Source organism: Onychostoma macrolepis, chromosome 06, assembly GCF_012432095.1.
Source record: "Onychostoma macrolepis isolate SWU-2019 chromosome 06, ASM1243209v1, whole genome shotgun sequence".
Classification (NCBI taxonomy): Eukaryota; Metazoa; Chordata; class Actinopteri; order Cypriniformes; family Cyprinidae; genus Onychostoma; species Onychostoma macrolepis.
In genome coordinates, this window is record NC_081160.1 from 17,689,145 (window position 1) to 17,715,773 (window position 26,629).

A 26,629-nucleotide genomic window follows, 5' to 3' on the forward strand; every position below is an offset into this window, starting at 1 on the left:
CTCCCCAGCACACAGTCTTTGTGATAGATGATAGATACAGATCTCTAACTTTTAGTCTACCAGCGCCCATATTACCACAATTTTTACAAACCATACATTGACATTGACAAAACAGGTCAAAGAAATAACGTCTGCAACTGCAACTTTAAACACGGCCTCTTTTCTCTAACGCTGTCCCTTTCTCACTACTTCAGTTAATAATTGCTGCTTTGTGCTGTGAATGTAATCCATTCCTGGTACTGTGCAAAAGCAGCTACTAATGAGATGCTCAGTAGCTTTACATTGTAAATTATTTCAGAATACAGAACACAGAGTGTGCAACATTTTTATCTTTCATTCCTGACTTAATCTGTGTGAGCTAAAAATGGTCAGGGGCTCCGAGAAGAACATATGCATGCCAGTGATATACAGATTAATGTTTAGAGCAAGCAGTGCGTGGTTTTTACTGTGATATACTTTTTTTCCTGAAGAAGTGACTTTGTCAAATCCACCCATCACAAGTTCTGAGAAATCACTCTAGGGTTATTGAAACAACTCATTTACATAATTATTCATAAACTGACTTAAACAAGAATTCCAGCGGCCTCCTTTTCTTTGTAACTGCTGAAATTTTGCTGAAGTACTGCTGCCAATATCATTATTTCTTGAGTTTGTTTATTAAAACATAAATGACTTACCATGTAAGTTTGGTCATTTTGGCTTTTGTGACTATAAGGTTGGCATCATAAATCATCTGAATAATGTCGCCAACTTTTGTGACAGCGTCCGGCTTAATCATAGCCAAAGTCCTGAAGAAGACACAAGACATGAGTATAAAAAGCAAATCAGAAAGTAAGAAGGGATGCCAGAGATGAACCAAAGTATCAACAAATAAGATATAAATTGTAACTTATATAATTTATAATGGTATTTGTTTTGAGTAATTTGTTTTAACGAGTGAGTGAGTGAGTGAGTGTGTGTATGTGTGCATGTATTGGATTTTGGAACCCTAGATTTAATATTTCATAGCATTTCATAAGTTTAGAGATTTATTGGGAAGAAGTTTTTGAAAGATATACAGTGCCCTCCAAAAGTATTGGAACAGTAAAGACAAAATTGCTCTGTTGGCTGTGGAGTCAAGACATTTACAAATATGGTTAAAAGATGAATATAAGACAAAACTACAGAATGTGACATTTTATTATTGGGTGATTCAACACACGGATGTTTTACCAGCTAAGAAGTTCAGAACTTTTAGAGTTTCATCCCTCTATCTGATGTGAGCATAAGTATTGGAACAGTTGCCTCACAGGTCTTTCTAAGCGATCAGCTGTGTCCTGTTGCATTAATTCTTCCGATATTAAAAGCAGGGCATGTGTCGTATCAGTTATATCCATTACTTCTGCATTCTGAATCTTGCATTCCATGATGACACACACAAACCAGGATGAAGACGAGGGAGCTGACTTTGAGAGAAAAGCAAGCAATTTGGATGCTAAAAGAAAAGAGGAAGTCAATTAGAGCTATGGCAAAAACAAAGGGCATGGAGAAATCAAGAGTTTGGAAAACAACAATGACCTGATCGGCTGAGAAAACAACAGTAGTTGATGACAGACAAATCATAAAAGCTGTGAAAATGAACCCTAAAAGACGTGTCTGTAAAATCACCAACAACTTCCAGAAAGCTGGGGTGATGCTCTGACAATCTACTGTCCTCAGGAGACTTTGACAGAATTACAGATGCTTCACAGCAAGATACAAACCTCTGACCAGCTCCAAAAACAGAAAGGCATGATTAGAGTTTGCAAAAAAGCACAAAGGTGAGCCAGAAGAGTTTTGGAACTGTGTTTATGGACCAATGAGACAAAGATGAACCTTTATCTAAGTGATGGTAAAGCAAAAATGTGGAGAAAAAAAGGGAACTGCAATGATCCCAAGCATACAGCCTCATCTGTAAAGCATGTCAGAGGTGGTGTCATGGCATGGGCAACAACTGGAATTGGCTGCATTAAAGGCTGGGGAAAATATTTCAAAGGATGAGACCAAGAGTCTGGTGATGTCTATGGGTCACAGACTGTTGTGATAGTGCGCAAGGGATCTGCAACTAAATAATAGCTTTTAATTTTTGATATCTGCCTTATGTTCAACTGTCCCAATACTTATGCTCACATCAATGAGTGGGATGAACTCTAAAAGTGCTGTTCTTTTTATTTGGTAAAACATGTATGTGTAACGGCTAAGAATAAAATGTGACATTCTGTAGTTTTGTCTCATATTCATCTTTTCATCATATTTGCAAATGTCTTGACTCCACAGCCAACAGAACAATTTTGTCTTCACTGTTCCAATACTTTTGGAGGGCACTGTATAACATGCAAGACAAAGATGCCACTTTTTGCCTATCTAAGACAAAGACACCACATCCGTAGTGTAGCTATTCAGCACCATGAATATTTAGCTTTTGTTATTATTTACATTTTAGAGCTCAAAGGAAAACACATAGCAGGTGCCAATTACTTGAAGCACAAATCGACAACTGCTGCTGTCAGACTTTACAAAGGCTGGATGATAAACGTATTAATAAGTCACTGAAAAATCGAACAAGGTTTTCACGGAGTTATCATCATTTTAATCTTAAAGCCTTTTCACATTTTAATATCGATTCTAAAGGATTTCTTTAAAAAGGAATACTTTAATATTCGAAATTATATTTAAAATTTATTCTAAGCATTAAATAACATTGCTATCGCAGCAATAGATATGATGCTCTGACTAAACAACAGCAGTCACTTGAGTAGGCAGCTCAAATTCACTTTGAAGAATGCATATCGTCTCGAGTCTGTCCCTCTGTAATCTTTCCCAAATTTATATTCAAGGCACACCACTATGAATCTCAAAGGAGAGAAAGAGCCGTGGGAAACAGTGTGAATGTGATTGATATAAGAGATGAAAAGGAAGTGTTGACTCATTAAATCAGTAATCCTTGTTCTGTGATTTTCACTAGTAGGGGACGCAGCAGCTCATCATCACTTCATAAAAATTATATTAGCAGGTATTTAAGGAGGAGCGACCACAGGGGAAAACAACAGAAAAAGGTTGTTAATGACTTTTTCTTGTAATACACAATAAGCTATTCATCACACTAAATGAAGATGATTAAAAATGTCTTCTGATGTTCCGGAAATAGTTGATCCAAAAATGTATGTTGTTTCAAATCTACTTTCATTATTCATAATGAATCGGACTAATCTAGTTCATTTCAACTCACTGAGTGAGAAACTGTTGAGAAATAATATTTTAAAGAATGTTGCTAAACAGTTGCTGGTAGCCAGCGGGGGCAAAAAAAACTCTATGGAAGTCAATGGCTACCAGCAACTGTTTAGTTAACAGCAGTTTTCAAAATATCTACTTTTGTGATCAACAGAAGAAAGAATCACATTCAACTTGAGTTAGGAACAACCTGAGGGTGAGTAAATGATGATATAATTTCCATTTTTGGATCTCTATAACAACTTACTGGAAGGGAGGATTATCAGTAAATGATGACACAAAACTATTGCATGGCTTCAGAAAATTTGGATTTAGTGCATAAGTCATACTGATGAATTTTATTTTTAACATAATTTATTTTGTGTGTGTGTGTGAACTTTTTTAAAGGGATAAAGGGATCCTGTCATCAGTTACTCCACCTCAAGATGATCCAGTCCTTTATGGCTTTCTTTCTTTTGTGAAACATAAAAGAGGATATCAGGAGAAATGTCTCACTTTTTTTGGCAATAAAACAGAAATCCTTCAAAGTATAATTTTCGTGTTCTGCAGAATAGAGTCATACAGGTTTGGAAAGACAAGTTCTGTCTCAGCAGTGGTGTTCAGGATTAAAGTACCTCTCCTTCTTACTGCCCAGTTTGTTGGCTGTGTACTGATCCCCATAACCTGTGAGGTTCAGCTGACGGGAAAAGATGTTCACTCGGTTGCCAACAAACAGATCCTCTGGATGAAGCTCATCAAACTTGGTCCTGCGCAGGAAGGTGCGCTGGTTCTTCATATCAAACTATACAAGAAAAGCATACATGTGAATGGACAAATCTCAAACATAGCTAGAAGTCAGGATCTGAAATTTGAGTATAGGAACGCACCATCTCCACGGAGCCATCTTTAGGGTAGTAGAGCAGCTGGTATCGTCGCAGGAGAGCAGCGCTGGGGTCGTACCACTCAGCCAGAAAGGCAAAGCGCTCATCCTGTGCATAACACAACACACACAACAAAACACACAGTCAAGCCAGGCACGGCAGGGGAATGTCACTGATCTGACCCTCATGCTTGGACAGGGAGTCACAACAGCCGTGCTCTGACCCTCAACACAGACGGGCAGCTGGGCCTGCTAACATGCTGAGTCAGAGGTTCAGAGCCCTTTGATCCCCTGGGGAGCTTCGCTGCAAATGGGGAGACATTATCCAGCTGTTGGAGCTACTGCTCCTGAAACTGTGCACTACATACTTGTGCAAACATTAGGGCTGCACAAATATAGAAACTATCAATAGATCAATAGACTACAGATAATATATTTTAAATTCATAGAGTCTTCATTAGAGAGGCAACCCAGAAATTTTGCGTGGGGCCCTGTGATGAGGAGGGTCCTTTATACTATTGCTGAGTCATGGGGCCTGAGGGAGATGGAATAATAAAAAAAATTCCGTAGTTCTGAAAATTATTAGAGTGGCCCTTTATATTTATACAACTAAAAACAGAATCAGAATGAAAATAAAACAAAACAAAACAACCTAAAATGCTAACACAATGTCCTAACTCCACACAAAGTTAAAAAGTGACAAGCACTAAAAAGCTCCATATTAACGAGTTAATGTATTTTTTTCATGTCCAGCCATGTTTGCCAACAAAAAGCAATAAAACAAAACTAATAATAATAAAAAAGTGCACTTCATATTGTTTGTATTTGCACCATTACTACAAAACACCATAGAATAGCGCATGCAAATTAGGAAGATACCTATGATGACTAAACCTACATGAATTTAGTCAACACAATATTATAATATATAGTAGCATATGGTGTGGACAACTGTTTGTATATAGTGAGAACTGGTAGACAAAAATGCTATATATATACTGCAACCCTAAAAAACGCGTTAAAATACATATAAAAATACTATAAAATACCCTAAAAGGGACTTTGGTATTTGTCATAGCCAAGATTCCACGAGTAATTAATACAGGATTTGTTGAAAACAAAGTATGTAAGAAGTTATTAAAATAGACAGCATCTAAATCTCTGTGAGTGTGACTGTTGTTTCACTATTAGGTGGCTGATTTCACCTAGATACCAACTCAGAGGTGCCCTTGAACAAAACATGGAGAGCAAGCATGTTGGTGTGATCTTTGTTCCCCACAGAGCACCACCTTGTGGGTGAAATTCACAGCACAGGCTGTGATTCAGGGCGATATAGCTGAGGCCATGTGATGATAAGAAATGATCTGTTAATCTACTGTTGATCAGTGGACATCAAAACTCAAGCAAATAACAGCAGGCCTACAACAGTGACTCATAAAATCCATTAATATTCATAATAACTGACATAATAACTGGCAGATAATCATCATCAGTATATATCAGAATGGCAGTGCTTTAATGTTACATTTCTAGGCACTGTGCCATCCATCCTCCAGGCCGCATGCTTGCTAATTCATAGCGGCAACATGTCAACACTGAGCCTAAACATGGCATCACATTATCCTAACTAATTTAACAACAGATCATTAGTGCATCTGCAACACAACGCTAATGCTTTCACATTCATCAAACCGTAGAGACTCAGTGAGAATCCCTTAAACGTAATTGAGCTATCTTGAATCTAACAGAGCCTCTTCCCCCAAACAAGAGCTATTTTTACCCCTCAGTCAGCTGGGACAGAGATAATATTGACAATGAACAGCCTTCTTTGTACAAATACGCTGAGGCACAGGTCTGAAAAGCCATAAATCACATCTGGAGGCTGTATTAGTGTCACATTAGGATATCCACAGTGATGTTTTGTGCCAAAGCTAAAAGTTCCAGGTGCTGTACTGAAATTGATTATTATCACCTCTCATATGAGGCCTTATACCAGTCAGCAAGAAAGACTGTTGACATATCTTTCCTCACAGCACATTAAATAATTTACATACTGAAAATATTATGTTACTTAGGAAGATTGTCTTTATTTTTCTATTACTGTATTTTTTTTTTTTTTTTTTAATCAAAGATACATTTAGTTTAAGGAAAATGACTTGTGACTTCTTTCTTTTCTTTCTTTCTTTTTTTTTTTTTTGTTGGTAAATGTTGTTTGGAAAAGCAATGAATTAAAAATGTCTTATGCATTACACGTTATGTGACTTGCCTTTTTCCAAAAAAAGTAACAATAAAATATATATTAAGACTTGTTTTCTGAAAAATGTATCCACGTTTATGCTTAAAACAAGAAAATATATCAATGGGCTAAGAAAAATAATCTTGTCTTCCTCTGAATTAAGTTTATTTTTCTTACCCCATTGACAGATATTATTTCTTGGGGGGTTTTTTTCTTCAAAAAATAAGACTTAATATCTCAAGTCAATTTGCTTCTCATGTAAATGTATCTTGATTTAATAGTGTTTAGATATTTATTTGTAATGAAAATAAGACAAAAATACTGAGTAATAAAATCACTATTTTGCAGTGTGGTGCAGTGCAGCTTTGTAACTAGAATCTGACAGAAACAACTGATATATTAAAACACTAGCCTACACTTTCATGATCAAGACTACTGCAGTGTTTGGTGGCATTTTTCCAGTCTGAAAGAGTACATTTCAGCAGGTAGTCACCCCCTACCGCACATAGGGGCTATATTTCCACATTCTGCCTGGGGCCAAAGTTATCTGAGGACATCTGTACGTCTAAGAAGAAATATGGAAAGCTTTCTCTCCAATATTAGCACTGTTGTTGTTGTTCTTTAGTGAAAGCATCATGAAAACCCTTTTTTTTTTTTTTTTATCTAAATGGAACGAAAGCAGGAATCAAGGCATTTTGAGGGGGTACGGGGCTCTAAATGAACATTCCAGCACAACAAAATCACAGACTCCTGGTTAATGATCCTGGCCAGATGGAACTGGAAATAGCTGGGCTTATCTGCCACCTCCAACACTCTGAAAAATAGGGCTTTCCTCTCAGAGCCCTTCTTGGAAGCTGAGACTTTCTCAGACACCTGCTGTTGCCCTATGCTATCACTGCAAACATTTCATGCTGTCTGCATGGAGATGGATCAATGTACACTACTTAAGGAGACAGAATGTGAATTGGAAAATAAACATAGTGTAGGAGCACAACAGAGCAAGTAGATGATGGTGAAAGTATCCTGTTACCCAAAGAATAACAAGGTTTAGATTGTTGAGCAAATGACACTAAAAAAGCATATCATTCCACTTAATGGCATTAAAGCTTCTGACTGAACTGGATCTGTAATTTCAGAGGAAAATGGCATCCTCCATCTTCAATATGATGTTGTAGAGCCTCAAGCCAGACAGCTAGTATTCAAATACAGTTGGAAAACAGATAAGCAGCTTAATGAAACCTGCCAAAACTACATTCAGTCAGAGCTTTCTTTTGAAAAATTTTGTTTCTCGAGGAACCTCAAGGAGGCCAATGCTGACATCTAGTGGCATATCAAATGAGAGCATTCAGTGCGTCAAGAGCTTTTAGTTTACAAATTATGCCGTTGCAAAACTGTTTTGCTTTGTAAATGATTATGAATTAACGTTATCTTCATTTAACTAGGATTAAAATAGCCTGGATGTGTGTTTACTTGCTTCTTCACTTGCTATGACTTAATGCATCGCTTTATTACAGTTTACATGAGATGTTTACATGAGAATGTACTTATGGTATTTTATATTTCGTGCAGACAACCCATTTAATCTCACTGGTTTATGTGACTTGAGTTTCTTTCATTGGAAAAACTTACATTGTTAAAAAGCAAACGACTAACGTTACAGCAAAACCACAACAAACATTCATGATCATATGAGGTGAGTCCTTTATTACTCATATCTAAACAACGGAAAATATAGTCTCCCACTTACCATGTCTGAATTCTTTAAACGGATGATAATATTTGCTGACTGTTGTTTAACAGACGGTTGAATGTCTTTCTTTAGCCTCGCTGTTAAGTCCCATCACCATAGCAACAACATCAAAAGGGCTACCGACGAATAAAATAATAAACCATACATCCTGTGAACTCGTAACTATATTGCGTGGTGTTTTAACATACAGCTAATTTCGATTTTAAAGTCTGGTGAGTAAATAGATGTTTAGGGCGCTTTTACGAGTCTTAATGTAACCCGGAAGTAGTAGTTTCTGACTTTTACCGCCAACTGCCACTCACATGGGTTTGTTATGGTGTGGACTTTGACACTAGTTTCGCTGTGACAATGTAAGACAAAGGTCTTTTGCCGTAAAAAGTGATTTAATGTTTAGTTGAGGTTTAAAATTGAAAGGTATTTCCACGAACCACAGCAGTCAAAATGAATCCCAGTCCATTCATTTTAGACGGAGGTCTAGCAACAGAACTTGAAACAAGTGGATTTCAGTTACAGGTAGGTGCTAATACACACACTTATTGTCAAACAATCACAAGTTTAGTCACGCATATATTGTGTTTGCAGGGAGATCCACTATGGAGTGCAAGAATTTTGCATACAAACCCACAGGCCATTAAGGACGTACATTACAGGTAATTACAAGCTTTATTATGTTCTGTACCTGAGTTGTCAATTTATTATTATTATTATTATTGTTATTATTAAACCTTTATTTAACCAGGAATTAAAAACTCTTGAGATTTTAAATCTCATTTACAAGAGGGTCCTGGCCAAGATAGGCAGCACATTTAGTTACACATAAAACAAAATACAATAGTTTACATACACAGAAACATACACAAATCACTCAAAACATTTACAATCAGGTGACTCTACAACTAGATCCTTCAAAATACATTTAAAATCATTTAGTGATACCAACTCTTCTAAGCATAACTTAACTTGTAATTGATTCCAATCAAATGGAGCAGCATAACCAAATGCCCGTTTACCCATATTAGTACAAACTTTAGGGATGCTTAAAAGATAATAGTCTTGTGAGTGAAGCCCATAATTCTTTACATCTTTTTGAAAGATATTCTGCTGTAAATACGAAGGAAGTAAACCTAAAATGATTTTATATATAAATAAGTACCAATGCTTAAGTCTATGGGATGACAACGCCGGCCATCCAAACCGAGAGTACAGTAAACAATGATGAGTAAGGGCTTTTGAATTTGTGATGAACCTTAATGCTCCATGATAAACTGAATCCAATGCCTGTAAACAATGCTTAGGTGCCTGCATATATATGATATTACAGTAATCTAACACTGACAAAAATGTAGCTGCTACCAATCTTTTCCTTGCTGCAAGAGAAAGACAATACTTGACTCAAAAAGAAAAAAAAAAAGGCCCAGTTTCAACTTCAATTAAAAATCCCAGATATTTATACTTGGATACTATTTCAATCTCCAAACCTTCAAGAGTAGTAATTGAGCATGAGTTTGAAAGTGCAGACTTTCTTTTTGTAAACATCATAAGTTTAGATTTCTCCGCATTTAAAACGAGTTTTAAATCGCTCAGTGTATGCTGAACTGCATCAAAATCAGATTGAAGATAACTCGGAGCCTGATCCAATGTCGATGCAGATGAGTAAATCACCATATCGCCAGCATATAAGTGAAAACTTGAATGTGTGAGATTATTCCCAATATTATTAATATATAAAATAAATAATAATGGCCCAAGGACCGATCCCTGTGGTACGCCAATACATTCAGAATACTAGAAGTGAGTCCCTCTATATTTATACATTGAGATCTATCCGATAAGTAATTAACAAACCATCCAACAGTATTTACTGATAAACCTACACTAAGTAGCCTCTGCTTCAAAATTTCATGATCTACGGAATCAAAAGCTTTAGATAAGTCGATAAAAATAGCAGCACTATGGTTTTTATTATCCAATGAAACCATTAAATCATTTAATACTTTTGTAATTGCTGTGGATGTACTATGTTTTTACCTAAAACCGGATTGTAACTCTTATAAGGCATTTTTAGAAGATAGAAACTCTTTTAATTGATCATTCACAAGCGATTCCAAAACCTTTAATAAAATAGACAATTTCGAAATAGGCCTATAATTATTCAATACAGTTGGATCACCTGCTTTAAACAATGGCCGAACATGAGCAGTTTTCCAGATAGAAGAAATTTCATTTGTAGATAAAGAAAGATAAAAAAAAAAAAATTGTTTTAAAATAATTTAAAAAGTGGTGGCGCAATAAAATCAGCTGCCAGCTTTAAGAAATGTGGATCCAACTTATCTGGACCAGCCTGTTTCCTACTATCTAAAGATTTAAGTGCCTTATTAACCTCTGAAACTGTTACTGGGTTAAAATAAAATAATTTGTCTACTTAAAAATGATTTACACTAGAGTAAACAGTTGAGGAATTATCACGGGTCAAATTATTGGACTCATGAAGTGTAGCAGTGGCCACAAAATGTTCGTTTAAACAATCTATTATTTTAGCTTTATCCACAATTTTACATGAATCCTTAAAAATACATGATGGAAAATCTGAATTTGAGTTACTTCCAATGAGACTTTTAATATTTTTCCAAAAAGTTTTCAAATTATTTAGATTATTCGAAGTTTCTAAAAGAAAGTAGTCAACCTTAGCTTTTCTAATTGCAGCAGTAGACATATTACGCAATTGTCTGAAAACCAACCAGTCTTCCTTTAGATTAGTACTTCTGGCTTTAGACCAAGCCAAATTACGTTCTCAAAATAAATTTGACAATTCAGGGGTAAACCATACATTATGTCTACCTTTAAGTCTAAACTTTCTAAAAGGAGCTTGCTTATTTATAAAGTAGGTAAAACTTTCATAAAAAATACTTCCATGAACTTTCAACTTCTGGAATAAGATTAATGTAATGCCTGAAGTGTGACTAGGCATACTTGATGTAAAATATTTGTGAACAAATATTTTTGCTCTATATTAATTATATATACATTGGTTTATTTATTTTGAAAAAACAAAACAAAATTGTGTGTCTGTGTGTGTATATGTATATATATATATATATATATATATATATTAGGGTTGTCAGTCGATCTAAATATTTATTGTAATTAATTACATGATGTGTCTATTAATTAATCGCAAATTACATTGGCTATTATTGAAAATACTCCAAAAGATTATTTAATGCTATTTTTGTGTTATAATGACAAATTATTAATTAGACATTACAATTAGTAGCTTTAGAAAGAAATATTTGATTTGATTCAACATAAAATTTATTACACAAATGTTTAGGTTACAACGGCCCAACATAAACTTTGGAACATAGAAGATAATAATCAAAACGCGGATTCATTCAGAAACTAAAAACCGCTGTGCTGCTCATAGACATAATAAATATGTCTATGGTGCTGCTCACAGACGCACAACAATTCTTAATTAATTAATTGACACATCATGTAATTAATTAGATTAAATATTTTAATCGACTGACAGCTGTAATATAGTGGATTTGCAGGCCACAGGAATATTTAAGTGAAAAACAACAACAAAAGGCTAAAAAGTGTTAAATGTAATGCAGTAAAGACATTTGAATTACAAAATTATTCAAGACAAAACAATTCTATTTTACGGACGTGATGCATTACTGCCACACACATTTTTTCCAGTCAATTATATTGTAATGATGACATAAATGACATAACATCTCATTATTACAACAATAATATGTTTGGCAGCAATGCGTCACCATACTATTTCAAATAAATGTTTTCTTTTCATTCTGGACAAAAATATATATCTGGGGCCCGGTGCGACCGTACCAGTTGCACTGCCCAAAGGACGGCCCTAACTGTTATTGTAGATTTGACCAATATTTCACAATATTAGTGTTTTTACTCAAATAAATGCAACCTTGGTAGGCATAAGAGACTTAATTCTTAATTGTTTTGAATGTACATTTATATTTTTCTTCATACATGTATCTTAATTTTATAATTTCTAATGCTGGGTACACACTAAAAGATTTTGTAAATCTTATAAGATCTTCAAAATGTGAGAGACCACAAACATGAGGGGAAAAAATCCTAGATTTAACTGTTTTGCTCCTATAGTGTGTGGTGTCCTTGGGGTTCCCCCCGACACATCAGGATTTCTGATCATAAATATTCACGGTTCGCGATCGGGGCGCCTCCGACCATCTTCCGAGCAGATTCAGTCACTCTTAACACACCTCACACCACAGGAAAATCTGATAAGATAATCTTTAGAACCACCGAGATAATCGAGACATTGCCTAGGATTGTCGGAAGGGGAGAAATCGGCCCACAATCAGCCCGATTATCTTGTGGTGTGTACTATTCTGAGACCAGAACTATTTAATATTTGATGAATGATTGATTTAACTTGTTTTAATAGATATCTTCAAAGCGGTTCTGATGTTATAACAACAGCCACATATCAGGCCAGCATTGAGGGATTTGTGAAGTATCTTGATCTCCGGCCTGAGGAGGCTCAGCAGATGATAATGTCAGGGGTTCAACTGGCAAAAGAGACAGTCTGTGAGTTCTTGTCTCACTCACCCGTATCAGGTGTGTGCAAGTCTAACTCTACTACATCATGAATTCTATCTAGTTTCTGAAAAAAATTGAGACACCAGCTACGATTGAATCTAAAAAATGAATAATTTCCCCAGAAGACAGAAGAGAGCCTGTGGTTGCAGGTTCAGTGGGTCCATATGGGGCGTTTTTACATGATGGGTCAGAGTACACAGGAGCCTATGAGGACAAGATGACAGTGGAGGTAATGCAGGATGAAGCTCTCTGTCCACCCAAGCCGCCACCACATAAGAATTTCAAGAGCATGTTTTCTCTTTTGTCCTAGGAGTTGAAAGACTGGCATCGTCCACAGATCCAGTGCTTAGTAAAAGCTGGAGCTGATCTTGTTGCCATGGAGACCATTCCAGGTCTCAAAGAGGCGGAGGCTTTGGTGGAAGTACTCAGAGAATTTCCAGAAGCTAAAGCCTGGCTTTCCTTTTCTTGTAAGGTGACTGATACACTGCATTATATGTTATGATGTCTAATGACAAATTTCAATTCATAAAACACTTGCAACTGTTTATGCTCGTGAGTTAGACATTGCAATTAATGCAATTAATGTGTCTCAGGACATTCATAATATTTCAAGCGGGAGGAAATTTTCTGAGGCTGTTCAGGTGGCTTGTAAGTCCTCACAGCTGGTGGCCGTAGGGGTGAACTGTTGTCCCGCTCCGTTAGTGAAACCGCTTCTGGAGTCAGCCAAGTCACACAAGAAAGCAGATTTGAGCTGGGTGGTCTATCCTAACAGTGGAGAAGAATGGGATCCCAAGACAGGGTAAGGTTAATCAGTAAGTTACAATACAAAGTTATAATTATTTGTCCGTGTATTTTTGTTTCCATTGAAAAATGTTATGTTTTTTTCAAATGATCATTTCCAGACCTGGAAAAAAACATGGACATTTATATTTGATTGTTTCATCACAGAAATATTCCCTATCTTAAATAATTGCTTTTTTCTACATCTTTTATTTATATTTTTGAGATCAGATTGATGTTTTTAAATACTCTTATTTAGCTAAATACAGTTTCAAATCAAAGCTGTTCTTTTGAACTATTTCATTAAAGAAAAAGTAAAGCATATTTCATAGGGCCTTAAAACTGAAATTTTTGTTATTTTAATAAACTGCGGTTAAATTGTGTAAGTTTCATGATTTCAATAAATTAGAAATGCTTTTCGATTAACAAAAATTTTGTATAACCATCAAAATTTAAAAAGGAAAAAAAAACGCAATCCAGAAAAATTTAAATGGAAAAAAAATGAAATTGGAAAAAATAAATAAAACAGAATTTGCGAAAAAATAAAACTAATTTCATACAACTGTTTTCAACATTGATAAATGTTTCTTGAGCACCAAATCTGCATATTAGAATGATTTCTGAAAAACAATGAACACTGGAGGTATGGCTGTTAACCAATTCAGTTTTTTCAATCACATGAATTGAATGAATAAATTTGAAAATATATTCAAATAGACTAACAGCTGTTTTAAATCGTAATATATTACAATATTATAGGTTTTTTTTTTAAAATATATATATTTATTTTTTTAAATAAATGCAGCTTTGGCGAGCACAAGATCCTTAAAAAAAATGTTAGTATAAATAAATAAAAAACATTATAATCCAATAATCACAAATGTAAAACATGTGAGAACCCTGAACTTATTTACTGATTTGTCTCAATAGTTTGATTGTGTAAGTGTCTGTTCTGTGGCTATTTCAGATGGAAAACTAAAAAACAGACGTCATTTGCCAAACTAAGTCTCGACTGGAAAGAACAAGGGGCCTTGTGGATTGGTTGGTATTGTTTTGTACCAGTAAATAAGCTTTACTGTAAACTTATACTATGACTTATTCTTTCCAGTTGCGCTGACTCACGGAGAGCTGATTTCTCTTACTAGGTGGCTGCTGCCGTGTTGGTCCTGCTGATATAACTGCGCTGAAAGAACAGCTACATGTATAGCCCTGACTCATCAAACACCATGACATCATTTAGTTTATTCTGAAATAATGCAGTGATGTGTAAGAAGGTGTATAAATATTTTATTTATAAATAAAAGTAATACCAACACACTAGATTCACATGAGTATGAGATTTGTGATGATTTGAACCTTATACATTAGATGTTGCTGTGTTAAAGGAAAAACAAATCACAATTCACATGACATGGAAGCAATCATGCAAGCTTAGCTCACAGCGTTTCACAAAGAACGTGATTGTAATCCTTCAAGTTGCTATTTACAATAAGATGGCACCATCTTATTGGCCTATGTCACAATCAGATCCATTGAAATATCAAATGGTCACATTATTAAACAGTCTGATATCTTTATGATGACCTTGACTTAGTTTGTATGTTTTAGACTTACACTAATAAAGCCATTTTTGTTTATACAATAGTAGAACCAGTCTTCATAAAGAACAGTGTCATTTTTCAGTCCATACTGTCCTCCAATGATCTACCGTCAGTAGCATATAAATCCACCAAATAGCATATAACTGAAATGGAATGATGCTATTGATCTGAAAATCAAATATTCACTTCATGTTCTTGGTACACTTAAGGTGCGGTCATAAATTTTGCGGGCAAAAATTGTCCACTGTGTATAGTGTAGCAATCTATGAAGCGCAGACCCAACAGAAACCAAGCAGTTTTCTGTTGGGTCAACATGGCGTGACCAACTGCAAAAACTGGGGAAATCTTTCTCCCTTGTATGAAATTGCTGGATTTCACCTGTGAAAATATGCCAAACTATGGTAAATGTGACCGCACCTTTAGTGCAGTTAATTGCACATTTATTTAATGATTAGTTTATCCACAATATGTTTAAAGAAAGCAGCATTTTGACCTACAGGACGTGACTCAACGTCTTGAAGAGAGAGAGTCATTGTTAAGTATTTCTAATCTTAATTTAATGCAACATTACTGAGGGCTGTGGAATTTGCTGTAAAATTGTGGCGTCCTCCATAAATGGCTTCTTCCTTATGGGCATCCTTATGGTTACCGGAGCATTAACCCCACCATTTGGCTTGCAACCTCATCTATGATATGCAATTCTAATTTTCCACTCTTGCTAACAACCTGGGAAGGTAAATATTCTTGTTTAAAACTGTCGAAAACTCAATTGGCTCTTCAGGAGGAGGGTTGGACACTAGATTTAGTCAGTTATGTCTTCATCTAGGTCACTGTCTGGAGAGCTTCTGTGCCTGTACTCTGCTGTGTTGGACAAACGCTTCCAGGCATTCTCAGGCTTGTTCCCCGTACTGAGGGATCTGCCGAGACGTTTCACCGCTCGCTCCTCAGAACCGTCCTCTGGCGCAGCTTGACCTCTGTGCTCTGGAGCCTGATGGTGGAGATCATGCCTCAGATTTTCTAGATTCAGTGCCCATGGTCCCAACTTTTGCCAGTTGACTCTCTGGAAGGCCATGAGGCAATGCAGATTGCCTCCAACCTATGAAGAAATCAGGATGCAGGGCTTCTATACTTCATAGCGTACATTCCTAAACGCATAATTCTTTATAATATTCAGGTTGTTGTAGAAGTACCATCTCCATAGTCCTGAAGTTCCTTACCTTTTTGGTTTTGCGATACTGAATGCCTCTCTCTATGTGGCGAATGTCTAAGTATTCTGGGTTTTGGGTGTTCAGATCCGTCACAATATCTGCCCATCTAATTGTAAACAGAAATTCAGAATCATAATTTATTCATAATTTCACAAGGACTACGATGCCATAAAATGAACCATACTTTTTACAGTGGATTGCAGGGTGTTTCCTGCTTGGTTCACCAATGAGAATCCAGTGCTCCATCTCATTAAGCGGCAGAGGCCCCCTGTAAAAATAAAGAAAAAATGAACGAGTTTCATTCTCGATTAGAGTAGGGTCTTATAAAATGGTAGAGGTTAATAGTTTACATTTTCATGATGTTTCATAATATGATACAGGTGCTTCACAATAAGTGTGGCCCAGGGTCAGTTTGAGAAATTTTTGAGCCATTTTGGTGTCAGTAAGACTTTTTAACATTTGTGAAATAATAAGATATGCTCACCAAGGCTGCATTAATCTGATCAAACCATACAGTAAAAAAACGAATATTGTAAAATAATTTAAAAAAATTATTAATACAAAATGTTTAATATATTTTAAAATGAATTTCTAGTGCTGTCAATCGATTAAAAAAAAAACTAACTAATTAATCGCACATTTTTCTAAAATTAATCGCACCTAACAACGTTTTTAAATATACTTTTATATTGCAGTAATTTCACATTCAATCTTCAAATTAATGTACAAACAACAAAGACAGTATATTTTTTAATATTTGTTTAATGGCATCTTTTTTTATGACTGAAGGACAGTATCACTGACACCAATACTACTGATTTCTCTATAAAACTGCCCTTCGGGCTGTAGACTATAGCTATATATAGACTATGAACGATAGCCATTCAACATTACAGTATAATTGAGAGCTATCAATTTTAACATTTATTAGACTTAAAAAAAAATTACTTCTAATTTAAGTGAACTTAAAACAATCTTCACATAAACCCATTATAATAAATGTCATATTTACCTGTGCCCTTCAGCAGAAATATAGGCCTACAGAAATTGAAATTGAAGTTATCAAACACTAAATTCTAAATTAAATACAGATGAATCCTTAAAGCTATAAAAGTTATTGATTTCCTCCTTTTTCTTTTGTCCTGTAACGAACAGACATCACAGCAGCTGGTTATTAGGTTATTTTGGCTGCTATTTCTTTAAGAGAGCTGTTTCTCTATTGATGAGCTGACGAGTTGAATCGGGTGTGTTAGATGAGGGAGACAGTGCTGGGCTGCTCCAGGACACTTTTGAAAACTATTTCAGAGACATGTTCATAAATGTGACTCATATAAAATATATTACATGCATGCACAGTTTTAAGGCAGTTTTAATCGCCTTTTTGGTAACTTCATGATGACTTAACTGACCAAGACATTGCATGCACGTAGTTTATTTCACGCTTTGATATGAAAGAATACAGGCTACGGCCAGCGCCTTTGTGCGTGCAATGCAAGAGCGCGAGCCTAGTACCGTTTCCGCGCTCGTTTGACTCGCGCCTGCCGCTGAAGTGAAGTGGAGCGCGCGTCTGAAACGTCTCCCGTTTGATGCTGTCGTAAAGACGTTCTGCGACTGACTGAATAAATGCACTTCTTGTCAAGAGAAAAAGTGACAGAAGCAGCCGTTTTGAGTGGGGTGGCCAACCGTAGCCCCGCCCCATGCGTTAAATACTTTTAACGCGTTAAACTGAAAAAAAATTAATCGCCTGCGTTAACGCGCTAATTTTGACACCACTAGTAATTTCCTGTGATGCAAAGTATTCAGTTTTATCCTTCAGAAATCATTCTACTATGCTTTGACTATGAAAGCACACATTTTTTCCCAGGATTCTTTGATGAAGAGAAAGTTCAAAAGAACATCATTTGTTTGAAATAGAAATTTTTGGAACATTATAAATGTTTGATCAATTTAATGCATCCTTCCTAAATTATTTCTTTAAAAAAGAAAAGCTAACTGTGTGTGTTTGCCCTGGAAAATATTTGTCATTCTGTGATGTAAAAACACACATCACAAAAACTTTACATTTAATGAAAAACATTTAAAAAATGAAAACACTATATACATATTTTAAGTATGTTTTGGTAGTGCAAATGAACTGAATTAAAAATTTTACATTTCTTACAACCATAACCATTTAACTTGAACTAATTAAGCAGGAAATGAAAGCCAAAATTGCTATATGTTATACCTGTATGCTTTGGCTGCTTTTAGTGGTGTAGCTTCATAGCCCACAGGACAGAAGTAGTGATTCTGACAGTGGTAAATGTAGGCCATGGATTCGTCTTTAAGTCCCTGCGTCAGCTTTAGCAGTGCCCCCTCAGCTAGAATAAAGAATAAACATGCTCTACAACTGACAATATAATATGTTCTTATAATATATAAACTATATCTGAAAGAAAGCTAAACATAAAGATTAAGGAAATATTTATAGACTGGACATTACATTTAAAATACTGTCTGCTTAACAAACTACATAAAAAGTGTATTTGTACAACAATATGCTCCTGCAACCTCTGTTCTTATGAAAAATGATTGAAAATTCACACACCTGTCTCTCCCGCAGTCTTGTGCTTCCCATGAGGTTTGTACAGAATGTAAGAGCATCCCCGGACACGAAAATTATCGTTGATTTGTCTGAACCATCTGCAGCAATATAAAAACAGATCATTTACAGGACAAATCAAACCTTTGGGATCAGTGAGTTGTTGTTGTTTTTTTTTATAACAAAATAATTCATTTATTCAGCAAGCATGCATTAAATTAGTCAAATGTGACAAAATTCCATTTTAAAAAATGCAGTTCTTTTGAACTTTCTATTACATCATTTAAAAAAAAAAAAAAATGTATCACAGTTTCCACAAATATATTAAGCAACACAACTCTTATTATTATTGATAATAATAAGAAATGTTTCTTAAGAACCAAATCAGCATATTAGAATGATTTCTGAAGAATCGTGACACTGAAGACTGGGTTAATGGCTGATGAAAATTCAGCTTTGCCATCACAGGAATAAAATTCATTTTATTTTATAGAATACCGTTATTATGAATTGTACTAATATTTCATTTGTTAAAACCTTTTAACAGTAATGTATGTATTAATGAATTTTACATTTATTCATATTGCTTTTATCCAAAGCGACATACAATTGGGGAATACATCAAGCAATTCATCTTAAAGAGGCAAACAGACACAGGAAGTGCTCATAATACCAAGTTTCAGGCATTGTTCAAATAAGTACAAGCTAGAAAGGGAAGGAATAAAAAGAGAAGACAATTTTATTTTATTTTTTTCCAAAGTTAGGATGAAGTGAAATAGTGTCGAAAGAGATGAGTTTTCAGCTATCGCTTGAATTTTAAACTGCCCCTATTATGGATTTTTGAAAATCACCTTTCATGCAGTGTGTAACACAGCTCTAAGTGAATGAAAACATCCTGCAAAGTTTTAAATCTGAAAGTAAACCGTGTATAAAGTTATTGTCTCTCAAAAGAAAGAGTCGACTCTGAATCATTGAAACAAGTTGTTTTTAAAATGAATCCCAAGCTGTTTCAAGTTGATGTCAACATGAAACATTAGCATATTGCCTGGCCCGCCCACTTGTTGCGTGTGCGCAGATCTGGGAAAACTTGGATTTTCGCATTGGTCTTAATGAAACTGCAAATTCATTCTTTGCCACTAGGTGCCGCTTTTGGAGCGGTAAAAGCTCACAAACACTGCTTTAAATGAAATCGACCAATTACGCAGAATCACGCAAAGGAGAGGTTTGGAAAAATGAATCTTTGAACGAATCGTTTGGGAGTCGTTGAGCAAATAAGGTAAAAATAAATGAATATTATAAGAAAATGAAAGTATTTTTTGACCTTGCATGCATGTCAACCTGTTGTTGGGGACTCCCAAAACCAAAATATGAACCTTTCATTACCCATAATATGGGCACTTTAACACATTTTGAGAAACTGTTATATGAAAAGCAATAAATACAGTAATCTTACCGCATCAAAGTGGCATTGCCAGTGAATGGTCCAAACTTGATATCTTCAAATGGAGGCTGGAAACCAAGTATGTGCAGGGCTTCTTCTTGAGAAATAGGTGGGAGACTGAAAAATAACAACAAAAAAAAAACTAAAGGTTACTCTTTGCAATTTCTACCAGACCAGATTAGAAATCTTAAAATAGATCAAACGAATGTGCTGTTTTTGCTCCTAAAAATACCTCTTCCTTTGTATATTTTTGAACAGTTTTGGCATTAAATCGGAGCCCTATGTACAATTTTTATAAGCCACCATCTGAAATATTGTCATCAAATAAAGAATGCGGTCATACATTTCAGTAAAGAACACACAGACCTGCCTGCTCCTAAAGTACTGTAGAGAAAGTTCCAACAGGAGACAAGTGAGGAGATTCCACATGATGTCTTATATTGGGGGCGGCTGATGCAGTACCTAGAACATCAGAGGGAACAGTTGTTAATGCATAAACTTGCACTCTTTTGAGTCTCATTTCTCTTTCCAGTGAGTGTATTACCATCTACGGAGGTCCAAGACTTTTCTCTGTTTGATCTCTTCCAGAGAAGCTTGCGATGGGAGATCTTGCAGGTTTCTGCTTGGCCTGTCAGATGATTTCATTTTCTTAGAGTTGAATTTCTTTAAATTACCTGAGAAACAACACAGAAGTAATCCTTTAATAACATTCTAAGTAATATATTAGACTCATGCGGATTCAATTTACACTCACATATCTACTAGGATAAAGCAGATTCTTAAAATGCAATGAAGAATGGCTTAGCTAGAGTTTGGATAAAGGCAGGCTCAATGTTAAGCTTCATTAAACATATGTAGAGAGCATGATTATCATTCCAAATCTGCCCTGTGCTCTTTGTCTCGGCAACGATTCCTCAGATCAGCAATCTTGTAGTCATCCCTAGACTTCTTTTGATCAAGTAATGAGTGATGGCACACTTCCAATATATTCCGACTATAAACTCTAAATCTGGGATTAATTACAAATTAAAACATAGTCTGTTCACCATGAGGTGAAAACCATGTGACACAGTCACTTGTGTCAGTGAGGCCATCGCTGGAGTTACATAAACCACAGCAGATGGTCAGTGAGAGCTCATTTTCTGGCATATTTTGCTTAACAGCTTGTAGATTTAAAATGACCCTGATATTTTCAAACTTTTTTCATATTTCATAATTAGTTTACTGAAAATAACATTATTGTCATAGTTCATAAGCCTCAAAGTATATTTTTAAAGGTGATATGTGGTCTACAGCAGAGGTTTTCAAAATTTTTGATGGCAAGGATCCCCGAACAAGATGATCCCCATCCTGAAATATATACACTACCAGTCAAAAGTTTTTGAACTGTAAGATTTTTAATGTTTTTTAAAGAATTATCTTCTGCTCACCAAGCCTGCATTTATTTGATCCAAAACACAGCAAAAGCAGTAATATAGCGAAATATTTTTACTATTTAAAATAACTGCGTTCTATTGGAATATATTTTAAAATGTAATTTATTCCTGTGATCACAACGCTGAATTTTTAACATCATTACTCCAGTCACATGATCCTTTTCTGATTTGTTGCTCAAAAAAACAGCTTGAGTAGATTTTTTTCCAGGTTTCTTTGATGAATAGAAAGTTCAGAAGAACAGCATTTATCTGAAATAGAAATATTTTGTAACATTATAAATGTCTTTATCATCATTCACTGTGGGCTATGAAGCTTTTGATCAATTAAATGCATCCCTATAGTGTATAATGTTACAAAAGCTTTCAGATAAATACTGATCTTTATAGTAATGATGCTGAAAATTTTGCTTTGATCACAGGAATAAATTTCATTTTGAAATATATTCAAATAGACAGCAGATATTTTAAATAGTAAAAATATTTCACAATATTACTGCATTTGCTGTGTTTTGTATGAAATAAATGCAGGGTTGGTGAGCAGAAGGGAATTCTTAAAAAAAAAAAAACATGAAATATCTTCCTGTTCAAAAACTTTTGACTAGTAGTGTAGGCAGCTACAGTGAGGAAAATAAGTATTTGAACACCCTGCTATTTTGCAAGTTCTCCCACTTAGAAATCATGGAGGGGTCTGAAATTGTCATCGTAGGTGCATGTCCACTGTGAGAGACATAATCTAAAAAAAAATCCAGAAATCACAATGTATGATTTTTAACTATTTATTTGTATGATACAGCTGCAAATAAGTATTTGAACACCTGAGAAAATCAATGTTAATATTTGGTACAGTAGCCTTTGTTTGCAATTACAGAGGTCAAACGTTTCCTGTAGTTTTTCACCAGGTTTGCACACACTGCAGGAGGGATTTTGGCCTCCTCCACACAGATCTTCTCTAGATCAGTCAGGTTTCTGGCCTGTCGCTGAGAAACACGGAGTTTGAGCTCCCTCAAAGATTCTCTATTGGGTTTAGGTCTGGAGACTGGCTCGGCCACGCCAGAACCTTGATATGCTTCTTACAGAGCCACTCCTTGGTTATCCTGGCTGTGTGCTTGGTCATTGTCATGTTGGAAGACCCAGCCTCGACCCATCTTCAATGCTCTAACTGAGGGAAGGAGGTTGTTCCCCAAAATCTCGCAATACATGGCCCCGGTCATCCTCTCCTTAATACAGTGCAGTCGCCCTGTCCCATGTGCAGAAAAACACCCCAAAGCATGATGCTACCACCCCATGCTTCACAGTAGGGATGGTGTTCTTGGGATGGTACTCATCATTCTTCTTCCTCCAAACACGTTTAGTGGAATTATGACCAAAAGTTCTATTTTGGTCTCATCTGACCACATGACTTTCTCCCATGACTCCTCTGGATCATCCAAATGGTCATTGGCAAACTTAAGTCGGGCCTGGACATGTGCTGGTTTAAGCAGGGGAACCTTCCGTGCCATGCATGATTTCAAACCATGACGCCTTAGTGTATTACCAACAGTAACCTTGGAAACGGTGGTCCCAGCTCTTTTCAGGTCATTGACCAGCTCCTCCCGTGTAGTTCTGGGCTGATTTCTCACCTTTCTTAGGATCATTGAGACCCCACGAGGTGAGATCTTGCATGGAGCCCCAGTCCGAGGAGATTGACAGTCATGTTTAGCTTCTTCCATTTTCTAATGATTGCTCCAACAGTGGACCTTTTTCACCAAGCTGCTTGGCAATTTCCCGTAGCCCTTTCCAGCCTTGTGGAGGTGTACAATTTTGTCTCTAGTGTCTTTGGACAGCTCTTTGGTCTTGGCCATGTTAGTAGTTGGATTCTTACTGATTGTATGGGGTGGACAGGTGTCTTTATGCAGCTAACGACCTCAAACAGGTGCATCTAATTTAGGATAATAAATGGAGTGGAGGTGGACATTTTAAAGGCAGACTAACAGGTCTTTGAGGGTCAGAATTCTAGCTGATAGACAGGTGTTCAAATACTTATTTGCAGCTGTATCATACAAATAAATAGTTAAAAATCATACATTGTGATTTCTGGATTTTTTTTTTAGATTATGTCTCTCACAGTAGACATGCACCTACGATGACAATTTCAGACCCTCCATGATTTCTAAGTGGGAGAACTTGCAAAATAGCAGGGTGTTCAAATACTTATTTTCCTCACTGTATATATATATATAATTAGTGCTGTCAATAGAATCTTAATGAATGATTCTACTGACCTTATCAGAATAAAATAAATAATTATCAAATCTGCAAATTGTTAATAGAACTAATATATATATATATATATATATATATATATATATATATATATATATACACACACACACACACACACACACACGTGCATGTTAAATTTGACAGCTCTAAAAATTATTATTTTTAATTAAACAATTTACAAAAATAATAATTTAAATATTTTTTTTGTCTCTCAAAGTATTTCGATCTGTTTCTGCAGTTTGAAAACCCCAGATGACAGTGTGCAGATGTCTTTAATATTTTTTTTTTTTTTAGAAAGACACCTACTTGTTCTGGCTTTCCGTGTTAAAACCGCATCAAAATCAGAGGTGTCAATCTCCCAGGCGAGCACAGGTTTGTTGCTGGATGACACAACCTCCATATCACAGTTCCCATCTAAAGACACACTTTTCCCCCCTGAGTGACTCTGGGAAGGGGTTGCAGCGCTGGTCTTGACTAATGAAGTGGTGTCTGGATTGGTCGGTGGCGCATCTTCAGATGTGATAATGGGTCGGGCTCGGTTGAGCAGCGCATAGTCTGAGCAGACGGTGTAGAACTTCTCTCGGGAGTGTGTTACAGGGCAGGTCCATGGAAGCTGGAGCTCTGCGCTGGAGGCCCGTCGTACCCGCAGCGCATCACGCATCATCGGACTCAGAAAGCTGCGCTCACGCTCATCCTCTCTGGACGGGGCCTGTGATGGGGCCTCCTGATCAGTACTAGCAGATACCTTGGCGCCTTCACTTTCCACAGTGTTAGGCATTGAACGGAGAACTGGGATGATGGTTAAGAGAATAACCTACAGATGTGCTCCAGCTGTGACGTACTTGATCCAAGACGAGAGCTCAAAGAAGGAATCTCATCCACTGACTACAATTAAGAACAAGACAGAAAGACAGATACTAAGCAACTGATATAAGAAGAAGAAATTTATAATATTTAAAATTAATAAATTATAAATAAAAGCAAACATAAGGTTTTTCTGTCATACATTTTTCAGGAGTTTTTGATAAATAAAATTATTTGAAATAGAAGTCATTTGTCTGTACTGTCATTTTTTTTATTTTGTTTTAATGCATCCATGCTAAATAATAGTAATTTAAAAAAATAAACAAACAAACCTCAAATTTTTAAACTACTTTTCTTGCAAATTTGAATACATGTGATTGTTTTTATTTTATTTATTTATTTGAAATCAAACATATTTGAATTAATTTCTGAGACACGTGTGCATCAGTAATTTTCTTAGAGTTATGCCAAGTGCAGAAATACACCTCTCACAGTCGTGAGTGTCTCTTATTCATGGTTTTCTTGTCACAAGATGACAAAACTGATTCCTGCATGTTGGTTATGCCACACAGATCCACATATTATTCACAGATCCACAGAATATTACCACAATAATATTTTAAGATGACTTTTTTATTTTAGACTTTTTCATGGATCTAACATAACCAGTTCTGGATTATTTAATCAAGATTAAGTACTTGTAATTAGAATATATTACATTTTAAAATACTCATACAGTTACTTTATGGATTACATATTTTTTTTCCTCATTTAAATTTTCCTTTCTAAAAATGCCGTGTGTCATTCCATTGATTATATTCTCAAAGACAGGCAGAAAGAAATATTTCAAGGAACATAATTTTTCTCTCTGTTTGCTTTTTATATATCAATATGGTTTGATGGTAAGTTTAAAACATGTTTGATTAAAATGTAATCTAAAAGGTAGTCAAAATACAGTTTTCACCATGTAATCTATAATCAGTAACAGACTACAATTTGTGAGTAATCTACCCAGCTCTGAACATAACTACAACCATTCATGTAAACAAAAACAAATACCTGCAATAATAAAAGTATGGTGGATTTTTGTGAACTAAGGTGTGGTGTGACACTGTTGACACCATCACCATGATTATTTACGATTATATAGTCCTAAACTAGGCCAGAGACTGCTATAGATATTGGATGAAAATAATGGTCCAGTCACAGCTGACACTGACAGCAGCTTCCAACTATGTTTCATCGTGTAAATAGATGAAAGCATCGTACCACATGGTTTAATTCCTCCTACACCATCATCATCGTCAACACTACCATTGTTTAGGTCATTCTTAATCGATGACGGTCGGTAGGCAACAATAGATTTCAGGACTAGATTACAAGATAAATCGCCGCAATTTAAGTTTAAACCACCGAAGACACCGTATAAATAATACAGACATATGAAGAGAGTAATAGCTAAGCAGCATCAGCCGGCTCTTCGAAAGAACATGAAACGTCATTTCAGGACGCAAATATTTATCCATATTTACTTAACCCTCATTAAAAAAAAAAAAAAAAAATGCTAAAAGAGTAAATCTGCACCTACCTGGCCAATTCTGCAGGAATAAATTAATTATACTGCGCCGCGCGACCTCTCTGTTGGATTGCCTAGCTGTGTTTCAACGGGCTCTCCCACTCTCAAACACAGGGGTGTTGCACCACATAAAACAAATGGAAACGTTTCTTACATCGAATTTAAACGGCCTAAACAACAGTCTAACATAATAACATGTATATTTTAGAATGTCTGTATGAAATATTTAATGTTATGG

General features: G+C 35.7%; 3 protein-coding genes across 6 annotated transcripts in view; 1 reads left to right on the top strand and 2 right to left on the bottom strand.

Moving 5' to 3' along the window:
- Positions 1–8,355, bottom strand: part of nme7 (NME/NM23 family member 7) — a 53,230-nt gene extending 44,875 nt beyond the window's left edge. The window contains exons 1-4 of one of the 2 annotated variants that reach the window (XM_058779020.1): positions 8,092–8,231; positions 4,116–4,217; positions 3,864–4,030; positions 678–788 (exon numbers count right to left, since the gene is read on the bottom strand). In XM_058779020.1, the coding sequence (XP_058635003.1) occupies positions 678–788; positions 3,864–4,030; positions 4,116–4,217; positions 8,092–8,094 (383 nt within the window). In that variant the 5' untranslated portion in view covers positions 8,095–8,231. Of the gene's footprint in view, positions 1–677; positions 789–3,863; positions 4,031–4,115; positions 4,218–8,091 lie in introns of both variants that reach the window. The other variant, XM_058779019.1, reaches the window with a different exon arrangement.
- A 113-nt stretch (positions 8,356–8,468) lies between these two features.
- Positions 8,469–14,763, top strand: zgc:172121 (uncharacterized protein LOC337599 homolog). 3 transcript variants are annotated; one of them, XR_009271710.1, is made up of 8 exons: positions 8,469–8,607; positions 8,677–8,744; positions 12,548–12,720; positions 12,825–12,931; positions 13,013–13,174; positions 13,296–13,514; positions 14,450–14,523; positions 14,628–14,694. XR_009271710.1 is itself a non-coding variant. In XM_058779023.1 (8 exons), the coding sequence occupies exons 1-8, from the start codon at positions 8,536–8,538 to the stop codon at positions 14,687–14,689; spliced, it is 924 nt and encodes a 307-aa protein (XP_058635006.1). In that variant the 5' UTR covers positions 8,469–8,535; the 3' UTR covers positions 14,690–14,763. The 3 variants fall into 3 exon arrangements, 2 of the variants coding, with proteins under 2 accessions (XP_058635006.1, XP_058635008.1); XM_058779023.1 differs by having other exon boundaries at positions 13,296–13,501; positions 14,628–14,763; XM_058779025.1 differs by having other exon boundaries at positions 12,828–12,931; positions 13,296–13,501; positions 14,628–14,763.
- LOC131542374 (basic immunoglobulin-like variable motif-containing protein) lies at positions 14,750–26,537 on the bottom strand. Its single transcript, XM_058779018.1, has 10 exons — positions 26,404–26,537; positions 24,318–24,896; positions 20,858–20,987; positions 20,680–20,775; positions 20,326–20,430; positions 18,879–18,973; positions 18,519–18,651; positions 16,476–16,559; positions 16,301–16,397; positions 14,750–16,179 (listed from the first exon to the last, which is right to left on the bottom strand). The coding sequence occupies exons 2-10, from the start codon at positions 24,787–24,789 to the stop codon at positions 15,886–15,888; spliced, it is 1,506 nt and encodes a 501-aa protein (XP_058635001.1). The 5' UTR covers positions 24,790–24,896; positions 26,404–26,537; the 3' UTR covers positions 14,750–15,885.
- Positions 26,538–26,629: the final 92 nt, after the last annotated feature.